The sequence below is a fragment of the Lycium ferocissimum genome, unplaced genomic scaffold, assembly GCF_029784015.1.
Source record: "Lycium ferocissimum isolate CSIRO_LF1 unplaced genomic scaffold, AGI_CSIRO_Lferr_CH_V1 ctg3595, whole genome shotgun sequence".
Classification (NCBI taxonomy): domain Eukaryota; kingdom Viridiplantae; phylum Streptophyta; class Magnoliopsida; order Solanales; family Solanaceae; genus Lycium; species Lycium ferocissimum.
Genome location: NW_026725444.1, coordinates 10,479 through 26,979, shown reverse-complemented (window position 1 = coordinate 26,979; position 16,501 = coordinate 10,479). Strand labels below are relative to the sequence as shown.

Genomic DNA, 16,501 nt, shown 5'->3' with positions numbered 1-16,501 from the left:
AAGGTATTCTACCAAATGAGTTTGACAAAAACAAGAAAGAAAAAAAACTGAAACCAACTCGCAGCTTGATCTTTGATTAAGCAAGACTGTAGCACCTCTGCAGTATACCAAAATCATCTTCCTCCACTAGTAGGTCACGGGTGAAAGTGAACAGTCCAACTCCCAGCTCACATACAAGTCATAAAGGGAATCTGTTTCTGTATGGCTAGACTATGTACTATACCAACCGATGTATGCCTAACTAATAGCATGTACATTCGAGTTGAAGGCAGCCGCATGGTGTCGTAGAAAAAGGAAGGCAGTAATTTATAAAGTGACTAGCTTTCTTATCAATGTCTCAGTTTATTTAATTTCTTCAATGTCTGCCTTATGTTGCACGTTCATCTGAATCAAAGGTATGCTGATATTCCAAGTCTGTCACCATGGTTATTTTCCCATCTTCTATATTGCCTGCCTCCACTTTCATTTCTCTGTGATCTTTTGGAAGTTTATTGCAGTTAATGGTATGCCACACCGGTCTTTCTTCGTGAAAGAGCCTGCAATGCAGAATGAGCAATTATAATGCAAATGCTGACTAGCACCGGACACCAAAATGTCTATATTTTTTACATGCCAAGGACAAGTTACAATAGTCACCTAAAGACAACTATGCCTAAGTGATCCAGTATATAAAACATCAATCTTGTTCTGAAACTTAAAAGAGCAGTAGAGACCGGGTAGGATCTACTAAAGGAGGAGAGGTTGCACCGTCACCTGCACACCTTGATCGAAATGTTGTATGTATATGTGTATATAGATAGAAAATCTCACTTGTACACCTCGATCGAAACTTTGTATGTATATGCGTATATAGATAGAAAATCGTATAAATACATAAAGTGGCACATTGATAAACAAAAGGCTGTGTGGTGCATTGATGAAGGGCTGAAAGTTTTGCCCAAAGTGTTTGAGATTGAGAACACCTCGATCGAAACTTTGTATGTATATGCGTATATAGATAGAAAATCGTATAAATACATAAAGTGGCACATTGATAAACAAAAGGCTGTGTGGTGCATTGATGAAGGGCTGAAAGTTTTGCCCAAAGTGTTTGAGATTGAGATGCGTTTTGAGTCTCTACTGCACCTTTTGAGATACAATTTTGTTTAGAGATGCGTTCTCCTTTTTACTTCTTTTCTTTCTTTTCCTTGTTTCTTCTTAACTTTAATTGATGCAGACTCTTTTTTTCACACAAGTTCCTATCAACTTTTTAAAATTTTATTATTCTTCCTTCAATTTTAAAGTTAAATGTTTTTATCACTCCCTTCTTCTCATTTTATGACATGCACTTCGATTTGGCACAAAGTTCAAGAAAAAAATAAAAGACTTTTGAAATTTGTGATCTAAAACAAGTCATAAATATTTGTGTAACTATAAATCATCTCATTAAGTGTAAATGAGAAGTTTAAAGCTAAATTATTTCTTAATATAGAAAGTTGTCATTTTTCTTGTAACAGACTAAAAAGAAAAGTGCATCATGTAGATTGGGACGGAGAGAGTATAAGATTTTGCTTGGGGCACATTTTGGAAAGCCACCCAGGTAATTGGAATTGGGTGTAATTACATCGTTTAGCCTGTTTGTTTGACCAAGTAATTACACAGTTAGGTGAGAATTGGGTTTAATTGAGAGAGTGTAATTACTCTCTCCAATTCTCAAGGGGAGTTGAGAATTGGGTGTAATTACACCCTGTAATTACAGATTACTTTTTAGTTTGTTTCTTTTTTGTTTATTTTAATTTATTTTTATTTTTTATTTCTATTATTTTAATTTATTTTGATTTTTAATTTATTTTTTATTTCTATAATTTTAATTTCTTTTTCATTTTTTACTTTATAATTATTTTTATTTTTTAAAATGTATTTTTCTTTTTATATTATTTATTTTTCATTTCCTTTCTTCTCATTCCCAACCTTTACTTCTTGTGGTTCCATGTAATTGCCCGTACTTTTTTTATTTTTTTATTTTATTCATTTAGCATAATCGTGTTATTATTCTAATTTTTGAAACTACACCTTTTAATATTGGAAAGAATGGGTCATTAACAAACTTGGCATATAACGAGTGACGTTATTAAAGTAGAATTTCGTTGTGAACAAGGTTATAGATTTATATTTTCCCTTTCTTTTGAATTATTTATTTAAGTTACGTTTGAACTTACTTATGTAATGTTGGAATTTGATATAAGAGTATTATGTTAAACTTTTTCTTTTGGATTTTGAATTTAGGTTATTTTTTCAATTTTTAAGTTATTTGCTTTCACGTTGCATGTCGTTTATTTTTCACTTACATTTGACGGATATTTTGTGTCAACATTTGAATAATGTTATGGCATTATATTTATAAATATTTTTTTTTTCAAACATTCAATCCATGACGTTCTCACAAAAAGTCTTCTTTTAAGTTTTTTTTTTTTTTAGAAAATTCTTCTTTTAAGTTTTATAATTAATTAAAATTAAATATTATTAATTTGAAAAATATATATCAATTATTTTTTACAAAATTAGTTACAAATATATGATTATTAATTAATATATTTTCAAGAAACAATGTGTTATTAAATAACTAATTTAATATCATTTATAAAGGCAAATATTTTTTAAATATTAATTTTGAATTTTTTATTTTTAAATTAAACTAACTGTGTAATTACACTTGTGCAACCAAACAGCACGCTTATAATTATACTATAATTACGTTATGACAAACAAACAGGTCGTTGTAATTACACTACTGTGTAATTACTAGCCTAGTAATTACACCAATTCCAATTACCAGGCGGCTTTCCAAATAGGCCCTTGGAGAAGAAAAATATTCATCTATAGCAAGTTTTAGTTCTAGTTGCCCATCCTTGAGTAAGATGATATCTCTAAAGTATGAAAACTCGATGAGTACAATTGTACATGAATGACAAATTTTATTGATATTAGTAATATTAGAAGGGCGACCCGATTAAGCATCCCGCATTAGCGAGAATCGGGAAGAAGACGGCCAATGTGATGTGACAACACCTACCCCAATTTAAGTGTTTTGTGCTTTGCTCTAAGTTGTCATAATTATTAAATTATTTCGTTTGATCGATTAGTATATATAAACTGACAAGACGAATAACGCGAACTGAAAGTCAAAATAGATTAAAACGAAGCCCAAAGCAATGTGGCACTGGAACCTCCAAATCCTGGATCGTAGGAGTTAGGACCTCTACGAACTTTTTCAAATTTGGAATTTATCCCTGAAATTGCAGTCTTGAAGTAATACACTGATGTATAGAACTGAAGATGGCATTCTTTTCACTTTTTTTTTTTTTTTTGAGACTTGTAACAGTTAATCTATATATCCATAGGTGCACTACATCAAAATATGTAGTCCCCTCCAAAAGGTTACATTTACGGATTGATCTCTCGGTTTTCTATTCTTACAAGAGATCTACACATCAAAAATATCTTCGATCTAAATTTCTTTTACACCAAAAATAAAAAGAGCTAAGCTTCATCTTTAACCCGTAAATTGTTTTGCTTGTTCTCAAAACATCTCTGGTTCCTCTCTTTCCAAACAGTCCACTAGATACATGATGGGACAATCTTCCATCTCTCCTCTTTTCTTGTTACATTCCCATCCCTGTTCCAGCATTTTATCACTCCTTCTATGCTCCTAGGCTTCACCCATCTGATCTTCCTCAGGTTGATAAACATCCTCCACAGCTGGTCTGTCCATTTGCAGTGCAAGAAAAGATGACTGATTGTCTCATTATGATCCCCACAAAAAACATCTAGAACATAAGTGAAAACCTCTTTTTGTTCAGGTTTTCATGAGTCAACACTGCCTCTTTTGCCAACAGCCAGTTAAAACAGTTCACTTTATAAGGTACTTTTGTCTTCCATATCATCTTCCATGGCCATCCTCCTTCTTGCAAACTTGATACATTTAGGTCTTTGTATGCTGAGTTTACAAATTCCTTTGCCATCCTTCTTCCATTCCAAAGTATCCCTTTCCCCTGTTAAGTTGATGAATGCTGCCATTGTACTGTGGAATTCTGCTACCATCTCCATTTCCCAATCATTCAAGTGTCTTCTCGAGATCCGGATCCCACCCTTGTCCCGGTCCACATCTCGAAGATAGCATGTCGCTTTTGGCTAAGAATGAACAAGTCAGGGAATTTCACCTTTAGAGTTGTGTCACCCAACCATATATCATTCCAAAAGGATACCTTTAAACCATTACCAACTTTACATCTAATTCTTGCAAGCATTATTGGCCGGTGATTCCTGATTGCCCTCCACACGGTGCATCCATATGGAGTATTCACCATGTTTGTCATCCACTTGTCCTCCAAACCATATTTAGCAGTAATGACTTCCTTCCATAGCATGTTTTCCTCTGTAGCAAATTTCCATAGCCATTTCATCATCAAACTTTGGTTTTGCAATTTCAAATCTTTGATACCCAATCCCCCTGTCTTCTTGCTCACAGTCAGTTCCTCCCACTTGACTAAATGAAATTTCTTCTTATCTTCATTGCCCTGCCACAGAAAGTTCCTTCTAAGGGTATCAATTCTCTTGATTACATTGACAGGTATTGGGAATATGGACATCATATAAGATGGTAAGGCGTCTAGCACACTATTGACCATTGTCAATCTTCCCCCAAGAGAAAGATATTGGCTTTTCCAGTTCGGCTTTCTTCTCACATTTTTTCTAGTACTCCATTCCATATTCCTTTTGACTTGCTCTTGGCTCCCAAAGGCATGCCCAAATATTTAGTTCGAAGCTCCTACTTTACCTCCTAATTTCTCTCCCCTCCACCTCTCTACTCCAACCTCATTAATTGGATAAATGAAGCTTTTACCCCAATTAATGTGTGTAATCCCGAAACTGTCACAAAAGATGATGAAGATAGTTCTTAGGATTAAAATGTTCTCTTTCCACCGCTTCACAAAAGACAAGATTATCATCCATGATATTGCGATGGTGCTCTCCAAGTTTCCTCGCACCCACCGAATCCCCTTATCCACCATTCACCTTAATTACATCAAACATATTGCTCGTGCCCTCCATTGCCAGGATAAATAAGAAAGGGGACAAAGGATCACCCCTGCTCAATCCCCTTTCGAGAAGGGAAAAAACCACAAGGAGTTCGGTGACCAACACCGAGAACTTAACGGCTAATGCAATGTTTTATCCATTTGATCCATCTAGTTCCAAACCCCATTCTCTCCAACATATTGATTAGAAAGCTCCAGCTCAGATGATCATATGCTTTTTGAATGTCTAGCTTGCATAGAATACGTTTCTACTCCTCCGTCTAGACTCCACACACTCATTAGTATTTATAAGAACGCATCCATGATCCGTCTTCCTTTAATAAAAGCCATTTGTTGTCTGTCCGTCCACCAGCTTTATGTATTACCTTTTCAACCTCTGCGCGCAGTTTAGCAATGATCTTATAGACTCCCTCAATCAAGCTAATAGGCACGAAATCATTAAGCTCTATGGCTACAGCTTTCTTTGAATCAAAGCCAAAAAGTGGCATTCAAACTTTTTTTCAAAATAACCTTCAAAGTAAAAGTTCCGTATAGCAGACTACAAGCTCTATCCCTATGATATCCCAACACCGATTGAAAAGCCATAGAGTATCCATCAGGACTGGAGCTTTGTCCCCCGCACATGCCCTAACGGGAGTCCAAAGATCTTTCGAGGTTCAAAAAGGGCCATAAGAGTTGCATTATATTCAGCATCCAACCTAGGACAATTCCTCATATTAAATTGTGGTCTCCCGATTTTAAATTCGAATACACTTCTCATAATATGACACAATTTCTTCCTTCACTTCTCCAGATCCTCCAGAATTTCTCCATTTACTCTTAACTTGTCTATAGTGTTTGCCCTTTTCCGTGTGCATTTGCTGTTCCGTGAAAGAAACTTGTGTTTCTGTCCCCTTTCAACCAAGTTGCCCTTGATCTCTGTCTCCAAGCTTCGCTCCTTCATGCCTAGCAATGTCTTCAAATTCCATGGTTAGGGCCAGTCTAAGTTATCTCTCCTCTTTCGTGGTTCTATGATCTTGTATCTCTTCCAGTTCAGCAAGCTGAGCCAATACCACTTGTTTCTGCATTCCCAAATTCCTTGTGCTGTTTTACTCCACTCTTTCAATTTTCCTTTTAAAGCTTTCAACTTTGCTACCAGTATAAAATCTGGCTTTCCACTGTAATTGAAGGATTCCCACCATGTCTTCACTCTCTCATTAAAACCCTCCATCTTTAGCCACCAGTTCTCAAATTTAAAATAAGAATTGGTTTTCTCCCATTCTCCACTTTGAAGTAACAAAGGTGAATGGTCAGATGTCACCCTATGTAATATGGACTGCCTGATGTTCCTAAAGCTAGCATCCCATTCTTCTGATATCAGGAATCTATCAATTCTTGCTGCAATATTCTGTCTGTCTCCTTTCTTCCAAGTAAACTTCCCTCCTGTCAGGGACAAGTCCACCATTTCCATGTCTTCAATGAAATCAGAAAAATCAGTCATTGCCTTGTTGATTCTTCTGCAGTTCTTCTTTTCAGATGGATATCTAACTGTGTTAAAGTCACCACAAAGGACCCAGGGCCCTGGAATAAGACTCCTTGCTGCACCTATTTCCCCCCAAGTTTCCTCCCTTTCCATTCTATCATTTGGAGCATAAACTCCAGTCATGTTCCAACTGAAATCTTGACTCCTTCCAGTGAAACTACAAGAAACAGAGTACATGCCCTCACTACTGATCACCCCTTCCCAATCCCTTTTGTCCCACATAATTACTATCCCCCCTCTTGTCCCACTAGCTTCTAATTGAACATAATTGACCCACCTGCTCCCCCAAACTTCTCTCACTATATCAGTGATATCCCCTTCCACTTTTGTTTCCTGGAAACACACCACATCTGCTTTCCAGGTAAGTAAAATATTTTTTATCATACTCCTTTTTTACTACAGTTCAGACCCCTAACATTCCAGGACACTATACTCAACTTCATTGATCTTTTATTGCTAGATATCCCCCTACTTCTAGTACCATTACTCATGAATTTAGTATCTAATTCTAGCCCCTTCAATTCATTCATCCCCTTCCTTTTGGTGATTGACTGTTCCCCTTATTCTCTTGCTTGTTGCTATCTATCTTCATGAATAACTCTTTGGCTTTCTCTTCACACCCTTTAAAGCTAGCACCAAACTCTGTGCTAAGTCTGATTATATGCTGTTGAATCCATTCTGGAGTTATTGATGTTGGAATGGTTGCTTCTTCTGGTAATTGAACTTCCAGAGGGGTAACATCTTCATTTATCTCTTCTGTATCTAGTTCTTGCATCTGTATTTGTAGATGTAGGCCCTCTGTTGGTTCCTCTTCTTCTTCTGTTACTGCTGGTTCCTCTTCTTCAGATGAATTTCATTCATCTCCCATGAACTGTTCAATTTGATTATGTTGAGTCTCCTTTTCTCCATCACTGTTCCCCAGTGGTTCGAACATATTCTGGGTTATTAGTCTTGACAGGTTAGCCTGTATTTCTATACTAACCATGTCCTCTACATGGGCTTCAGGAATTGACTTATGAATTACTACAGCAAAAAGGTCAATAATTCGGCCCAATTGCTCTATTCTATTAACTGGGCCCAAATGCTCTATTCTTTTAATTGAGCCTGCAACTGCCTCCATTGGCCCTTTCCCTCTTGTTTCCAGCCCACTTGTCCAATTCAAATTTTCCCCTTCTCCCGAGGTCCCCACATGGGTTCCCCTTATTTCTGCTGACTTCTGATAAGACCCTAGTCCTTTATTAACCATTGGACAAAAGGTTCCCCTTATTTCTGCTGACTTCTGATAAGACCCTAGTCCTTTATTAACCATCGGACAAAAGGTTTCTTCCTCTCTCCTCCTTTCCTTTGCTCTGACTTCCACCGGAACTTCACACCATATCGGAATAGTGTAGGTATATTCTTCATTGGACACCTCCACCTCTCTCGGAATCTGCTTCCCATCTCCTGCCACTTTGATTCGAGCCCAGTGTAGATGGTTCTTGAGTGAAGTCTCCTCCTCTGTTTCTAAAAACCCTCCGCATTGATCTCCAATTTGTTTGAAGATTTCTTGTGACCATAGGCATAATGGAAACCCTAGAAGTCTGATCCACACCCAATCCCTTTTAATTGCAGGCCAGCAACCCGTAGTTGGTTTCCACCATTCGAGTGCCAACTGCATCTTCTTCCAGGTCCATTCTCCGATCATGATGCGCTCTGCTTCTTTCCTTGATGGGAGCTCAACGAGAAAATAGCCATCATTCATGGCATGGACATTTATACCAAAAGCAGTCTTCTAAGTGTTGCATGCCCATCTTCTTACATCATTTAGAGTGGCTATCTCTTGTGTTGGACTCTGAAACTTCCCAACTACACATCTGCTCAGCAAGTCTATCTCAGAGATTGAAGTCCCCCCTGAGATTTTTATATTGTCTTTCGTGCTCTGAACTTGTGCCTTTTCGTGGCCTCTGTCACCCATCTATTGCTGCTGCAGGCCTCTTTGAAGGTTTTATCCAGCTGTTTAGTTGTAGGTTCCTGCGGCTTCTGTGTTTGTTCTGGTTCATATGTAAACTTTGCTATTTTGTGAGCTATATTCCCCCATCCTCCATTGAATGTAGTCTCCGGTGTAATAATGACAGATTTGCTCTGCCGTTGTAATGCTATGAAACTGATGTATCTGCCACTCTCATTGTGTTTTAGAGTGCAGAAAAATTCTGAGAAGTGATCCTTCAAATTCCATCTTCTAACCACCTTCCCCTGTACTTTGGATGCTTCAATAAATACTGCTACTATCCACTTTAAAACTTTAATGCTAACTTTGACTCGTCTCATTAAATTCCTGCTGCGTTCGACCCATTCGTACCAAGATTCTGCACCATATTTGCATTTAGTAATATCATAGGACTTAAAACCGGCATTGTAGAATATCCTATTTTCCTCTAGAGAAAAGGATCCGGCCATAGTAGCCTGAAAGGACCCCTGAAATGGAAACTAAAACTGAAATTAGACTACTGACTCAGAGACCTCGAAAGTCGTGCCTGGAAGCATTTTTCTCTCTTCTCTCTATTCTTCTTTTCACTTCTAGAATATACGAATCTTCCTGGGTAGGTACATACCAATAAAATGGTCATCATATAAGCTACTTTTTCATTTCATGGTCTAGGCTGCACAACAAATGGTAACACGGACACGCGCGCACTCTCTCTCTCTCTCTCTCTCTCGCGCACACACACACACACACAGCTGGCCATCAAACTGTAAGCAATATCACTAGGCAATTGGTTGGGACAAAGGGATGAAAGGAATATGGCTACCTAAGCAAACTCCAGTACAATCTATGCCCAGACCTGGGAGGCAGGTATCCTAATAGATGGTAATAAATGTAGAAGTCAGCCTTCTTACCAAAATGCCTTTTTTCCAGAAGAGCCCCTTCTTGAGCGGTAAGAACGCAAGAAGCAAAAAGAAAATTGTGAAGATCATTTTCTTTTCTGGACTCTACTCTCCAAAAGCCATGGTCCCAACATGACTAATTAGTGGTCTTTTGCAGAATGTTTTTGGGGAACTAGAAAAGCATTTCAGGAGTTGTGTTACTTTTAGACGATCTACTGTTAACCAGCAGTTGATGCAAACATGAAAATAAATTTGTCTGCACTTCAATATTTTCGCAGCAATGAATGATGAAAACCAAGTACTAGTATTTGTAAGAGAAACAGCTACCAGCATTTACAGTTAGCAAAACAAGGAAGTCCAACTATTCTTTTCTAAGGGTGCCATTCCCCCTGCATTTATCACGCATATGTTGCCATGTGTATATGCAGGAAAAAGAAGAAAAAAACAATAAAAGGTTGAAAGGAGATACTTACGGGTGTTTGCAGAGGGTTGGGGAGTGCACTGTGAGAGCATACTTGCAGGTGGACAATTCAGTGATAGAACTTATCATAGCTCTCGGCTCTGAGCAAACAAATCTCACCTGGAATTGAGCCCATGAGAACTACAGAATTTGAATAAACTAGAAAAATAAAAAGTAGCTTCATACCTCTGTTTCCCGTGGATCATTTGTTAAATCACATTTCGTTCCATTGGTGTATATATGAGCATGATATCTACAGGAGTCAAGAATCATAGAAAGAGTTATTGCAGGCAGAAAAAATTCAAAAACATCTCCATATATTAGATGACAGTTTTTTTCTTTTTTGGGTAGTGCAGTCCTTTGCAATATGCTTCAAGTATAAGAAAGACTTCCGCAGTATTTCCTAAATTTAAATAGTGTTTCAGTTATAGTTAATTTCTGCAGTCAAGTATCTTGGTGAAACCTGAAACTAAAGCTTCATCTATAAGGTGCTTCTTAGCAGCCACTAGATAACAGACTCCCAAAAAGCCAATGCACTAGAAACATTCTTCCTAAACTACTTATTAGCCCAGATAGGTATCCATACCTTTGTGATGCGTCTTTCGAACGAGGATCTTTTAGCATTGAAATATCTGATCGGTTCTGATTGTAAGCAGCTGTAGCTGCGGCATCATAATAACCCAAGACAAATTCTTGAACCACCTAAGGCATAATAATATACACTTATTATGTACATAAAAAAGGGATATTATTACTTGTTACTTTTGAGTTTTCATAAACTAAAACAACAATTACTCCTCAATTCTAAACTAGTTAGGATTGGCCATCTGGATCCTCTATTTCTAATCTTCTGTATTTCAGCCCCATCTCATTACATACAATACTCAGCTAAATCCTTAGTTGTGAACGAAAGATAGCCTTGAGATGAGAGCTTGTGCTAGATCACCCCATATATATTGCAGGATTCATATGACAGGAGCTTTAACAATGAGACAGGCTCGAGCTGATGAAAAATTCAGGAAATTGCTTGGTACAGACTACAAAAGTCAAAGTCTATTCTAAGAAACTAAGCCTCAAGAATATGTATAAACTTATGAGAAAAAGTAAAGACGTACCTTTTCATCGTCAATATGAACTTGCCTCAACTTGTTCTCATAGCAGAATTCATATGACCACCACCCCTCTTGCTGCAAAGGTTATTGATAGTATAAGATACAACACGAAGTTAGATAGGTATGACAACTTTCCTATCAGATTAGCCTATTCGGCAGACACATTAAGTTTTAAACACAATAACATTTCAATAACTTGGCATTTGTAGAAATATGTATTTCACTTGCGCCAGTCCACTTTCCTGGGAAGATATACACTTACCCGGAGAAGGCAACGATCCTTCAGTACTTCAAGTAGTTCATCTGGTGTCTTCAGCTTGATGTGTTTCTCCGTGTCCATAATCAAACTGCTTATATTGTGAGTCACTAGTTTACCATTCTTCGGTTTGTCAACTTTAGGCAAAAAGCACAAAAACTTCTCCCCATTTTTGTTTGGCAGTACCATAGTTTCCTGATCATCATCATCCTTCAAAAGAGTTTGTATTAGGATATAATATTCTAAACCTTCAATCTCATCATTATGCTGCCCGTATTTGCTGAAGAATCATATAGTTAGCGGAACTCTTTAAAATGGAAATATCTTTAAGTTAAGTTCCTAAAAGGATAAGAAAATACACATACCTAAAAACATGCCTAAACATAGGTTAAAAAGTAATTATCTTTTCAAGATGGAATGAAATTGTTTTCAAAGTGCAAAAATATTTCTAACAAATCCGCAATTAAAAAGCAATACATTAAGTCATACAATGAAACACTGGAAATGAGTGATAGATAATAGACTTAGGGATACTACAATAGTGACTGAGAATCAGTTTGGATTTATGCCCGATAGATCTACAAAGGAAGCTATATTCTTGCTCGGAAGATAGATGAGAATTTATTGCGAGAGGAAAAAGATAACACATGGTATTCATTGACTTGCAGAGAGAAAGCATATGATAGAGTACTAAGGAAGGTCTTTGTGGGTGCTGGAGAAGAAAATAATTCATGTTAAACCTATAAATACGATACACAAAGGATCGACATTGAATCTGTACTTGTTTATCCTAGTTATGGATGAGCTAACCCACACAATACAAGATGAGGCCCCATTGCGTATACTGAGATATTAGAGGAGAAGAGAAGAGAAGTTGGGAATTGATAGCTTGATTATTCCCTCAAGCTAATAGGATTATATAGATGTTACAGAGAATGTAAATAAGGAAAGAAACTAATAAGGATATTACACAATCTCCGTATTGCCTAATTATAGGGATTTGGGGATATTCCCATATCTATACTATAATTACAGGGATTTGGGGGATATTCCCATATCTACACTAACATTACAGAGATTTGGAGATATTCCCATATCTACATTACCATATTTAACATATATTGATTGAGATATTATGCTAATTGAAGAAACAAGCAAGAGTGTAAACAAATAGCTTGAACTATGAAGAAGCACACTAGAGAGTAAGAGTTTTACGAAAAGCAGAAGTAAGATAGTATTTACGCACTGCAAGTTTAGTCAGCATAAGAAGAGGATGTTGAGGTAATGTAGAAGAGATTGTGATGCTTAAATGCAACGAATTCAAATATCTAGGCTCGTTGTTCCAAGGAAATGAAATGTTAGATGAGGATAGTATACATAGAATCAAAATGGAGAAGTGCTACCGAGGTGTTATGTAACAGAAAGATGCCTACCAATTCACCCCATAGACATCTTAATGATATTATGACTTTATTATAGATCTATTCAAACCCATTAAGTGACTATAAAATAAAAACACACTCAATGGTTAAAATCTGAATGATTAAGATTCAAATGTAAAAATAAATATACTTAAAAGCATGGATCCAAACTGTTTCAGAAACTTCTTCTCTTCTCTTTTCATTTCTTTGAGCTGAGGGTCTTCCGGAAACAACAGCTTCCAGATACATGGATCCAAACTGTTTCAGAAACTTCTTTTTATACGTAAAAGCATAAGATTCTTGAACTAGCAACAGCCTAAAAAGTTTAACCGAGGTCGTGTGTGGATTGAATTTTTAAAAGTAAGAGACATGGCAAATAACTTACCGGATTAAAAGGTGAATCTTCAGGATGAAATTCAATCTTATATTTTGGTTCTTTAGAGCTTCGACTAAAGGATCCACCTGATACAAGAAGTCGAGAATGACGAAGTAGTTAGAAACCTAAAAAGCCACAATAAGTAATTCTTGAGGAAATACTTCTAATTAGATCGTGATGAAAGATTTGTCCGCCAAAGTTAAGGGAACAAAAAGGATATGTTGCATAGAAGCTCGGAATCAAATAAATCAAGTAGAGATGCACCGACGTATAGAAGCCTGGCATCTCATAGTCATAGTCATAGTCATCTAGAATTTGAGATAAATTTATAAATAAAGCTTCAAAAATAAAGAGTGTCAGGCACATCTGCCTAAACGCACATATTGCATCAAGTTCTTGAAACTAGGACCATTTAAAGTGCAATAATAGAGCATGTCCTAAAGGTAATTCTGAATTACAACATATGATTTCAGAAGTGAAAAGGCATATCACACGTAAGGTCTAAACACCAACAGAGCGCTGCCTATTTTTCCCAAAAATCCAACACCAACCAGAAATTACTTTCTCAAAATTAGTATAGCCACATTCTAGCTTATTTGCAGCATCTGAAGGACATAAATAAGCTACAATTTTGGTAATCAATCGAGCATCTCCCCAACAAGTAAAAAGTGGAGTACTAAATAATACAGTAATAAAATTGAAAACCCAGAGCCAGAATAAAGGGAAAATGAAAGAATCAGATAATCTAGTGATTACACCTAAAATACTACTTAATTGCTCCTTCAGATATATCTGACAGTAAGCTCAACAACTTAAGGAGAATAAATTTCAAAAAGAAAAAAGGAAGCTTTGGAATATAGTACTTGGTTGAACAGCCAATATGTGATCAGCAGAAACGGCGTGATTAATGGACATAAATAGAATGAAACACCATGCCAATCTCATCTTGAAACCCTGTGGAGAAGAAGACTGCCAAACACAGAATGACTATACTCATGCTTGTATAGGTGATTATCCCTGCACAATCTGACACTGCTGTTCCAACCAGTAGGAAGGTGCCACGTCGGAATACATTTAGTTTTCTCATGTGGCAAGTGCTTACTCCCTCCGCTTTAAAAAAAAAAAAAAAAACTGTTAACTTATCAATTTGCAGACACTTCAACAAAATATATACCATTTCCTTCCTCCTTCCCAAAAACATTATCTTATTTTCCTTTTTAACTAGTCTCTCTAAACGTGTCTCGCATGTTATTCTCTGTCAACCTCAATCACTGCAAAAAATATTAGATAATTATTTATAATTACATACATTGATTTATGAGCTACAAAAATGTTACTATGGTATAAGATTCGTATCTACTTAATATTTAGAAAAAGATGTTCCTTGTATATTTTTTTTTCTTTTTTCATATTAGAAACCTGTTACGACTAAAATAATCCAATATTAAGGATTGAGTGATCATATATTTATTTATCATCATTTACAAATATAAAAGAGTTGGATATCATTACTTATTTCTACAAAAATTAAGTTGATCACAAAAGTAAGATACAATATTTAATTAAAAAAAATAAGTCCTTCCATCGCCGGCTTTTATGATGAACTGCTTATACGTAGAAACATTTTCAACTATTTTATTTTGTTTCAACATAAAATTTTATATCTACTGACTTGCAAAAGATAATCAATCAATTTTATGATATATAATCTCTTTGTTTCTCCTTCTCTTATTTTATTTAAGCATACCCATATCAATTCCCACAATAATATCCTAACCAATTGTCATTCACCTTAGAGTATACCACACAAAAGTCTTTATTTATTTTTGTTACATAAAAGTCATCAAACTTAAAGTTTATACACAAAAAATGCTTTTCTATTTTTTGTTACATAAAAATCATCCAACTTGACTAAAGTTTATCACACAAAAATTATTTTCTATTTATTTTCTTACGTAAAAGTCATTCAATTTTGACCAAGTTAACTAAAATGTAATTCTCTCTCGAATTCTTATACTTTGTACTGAAAATATGTCATGACACTCTAACATAGCTAGTTAGTTTGATAAAATATATTAAATATAATGGATCAATTACAGAGACCTTTATCCATGTTTCTATTCTTAACACAAATCTCCCTTGTGACTTATGAAATTTCGTTTATCTCCTTATTTTGATTTCTTTGTAACAATTCGAAGCCATGAAACATATCAACCTTGTAGCTTTTGTGTTTGTCATAGAACTTGTTTGATGCTCTAACAACAAATATTATGCTAATTAATGAAAAATATTTATAAAATTCACTATGTAAATGAGTATATTAGTAAGGGTATTTATAAAAGTCACTAAACTGAATTCAAAAAGAGGTATTTATAAAATTCACTAATCAAAGAGTTAGGCTAAGTCGTGTTTATTTTAATTCTCCTTTTTACCTAAATTTTACTTCTAATTATGTAACTAACAAATTTGATCCTTGCTTTGCATTAATTAGTACCATTATCATGACCAAGTAATTCTATGCGTACCAAACTAAACAATGATTTTTCAAATTCGTTTAGTTAATATAAAGAAGTTATTCCTACTTGAATTGAGAGTCCAAAAAAATTTCCTTCCGTTGTAGTGTTGTTATGGTTGAATTCAAAGTCCTAATAAGTCCTTAATATGACAATTATATCCAACATAGAATAGAATTATTAATTTAAAGGAATTATTTTAAAGGGTATAAAAGTCGTTCAATATTTGAAGGATATTTTGATCAACCAACATTTATATTCATGCTTTTATAATAATACAGATTTGTCTCAAAAAGATTGGCACTTTTCTATAATTAGAAGCATTTTAACTTTATGAGATGACTTATAGTTATACAAATATCTAAGGCTTATTTTGGACCACACATTTCAAAAGGCTCTCTTTATTTCTTAAACTCCGTGTCAAGTCAAACTAAGACAATCTTTTTGGGACTGAGAGAGTAGATAAATACAGGTAATTTGACATACTGGGATATAAGGGAAAATCTAAAAAAATAAGGTTAATTCTTTCTTGAATTGGTAAGTGAACACTCTTTTTAAACCAAAAATAACATATTTTTATATTTATTTCTTTTTTCATTTATTTTTAAGAAAATAACATATTTTTATATTTCTGAGAACCTTTTATAGACATAAAAATGTTATTGTTATTATAAAATAAAGACTATAAAGTAAATACACCAAAGACAAGTATATAGAAAGAGATTTTATATTATTCAACTTTTAAGTTAAGAGAGATTTCACTGTATATCTAATATTTTACAAATGGTTTCCTATTTATAAGAGAAAATGTTTGATGGCCAAGTTAGCTTGGCAGCCAACTAATCTTGGTGACCAAGCTAAAAACTAACTTTAAACTTAATTGACACACAAATAATTA

At 35.2% G+C, this 16,501-nt stretch overlaps 1 protein-coding gene across 1 annotated transcript; it reads right to left on the bottom strand.

Annotated features, from left to right (window-relative positions):
• Positions 1-357: 357 nt before the first annotated feature.
• LOC132044108 (protein OS-9 homolog) lies at positions 358-14,098 on the bottom strand. The gene is made up of 8 exons (XM_059434598.1): positions 13,954-14,098; positions 13,100-13,176; positions 11,300-11,503; positions 11,041-11,112; positions 10,512-10,627; positions 10,112-10,178; positions 9,939-10,045; positions 358-536 (listed from the first exon to the last, which is right to left on the bottom strand). The coding sequence occupies exons 1-8, from the start codon at positions 14,033-14,035 to the stop codon at positions 368-370; spliced, it is 894 nt and encodes a 297-aa protein (XP_059290581.1). The 5' UTR covers positions 14,036-14,098; the 3' UTR covers positions 358-367.
• Between the last annotated feature and the right edge of the window lie 2,403 nt (positions 14,099-16,501).

What these genes read in the sequence shown, in the direction of transcription:
- LOC132044108 (XM_059434598.1), bottom strand. Translation starts at nt 14,035, where the DNA reads ATGAGATTGGCATGGTGTTTCATTCTATTTATGTCCATTAATCACGCC. An exon ending in ATGATCCACGGGAAACAGAG is followed by an intron (nt 10,046 to 10,111) that starts GTATGAAGCTAC and finishes GCTCAATTCCAG; the next exon opens with GTGAGATTTGTTTGCTCAGA. An exon ending in CCAACCCTCTGCAAACACCC is followed by an intron (nt 537 to 9,938) that starts GTAAGTATCTCC and finishes TCTGCATTGCAG; the next exon opens with GCTCTTTCACGAAGAAAGAC.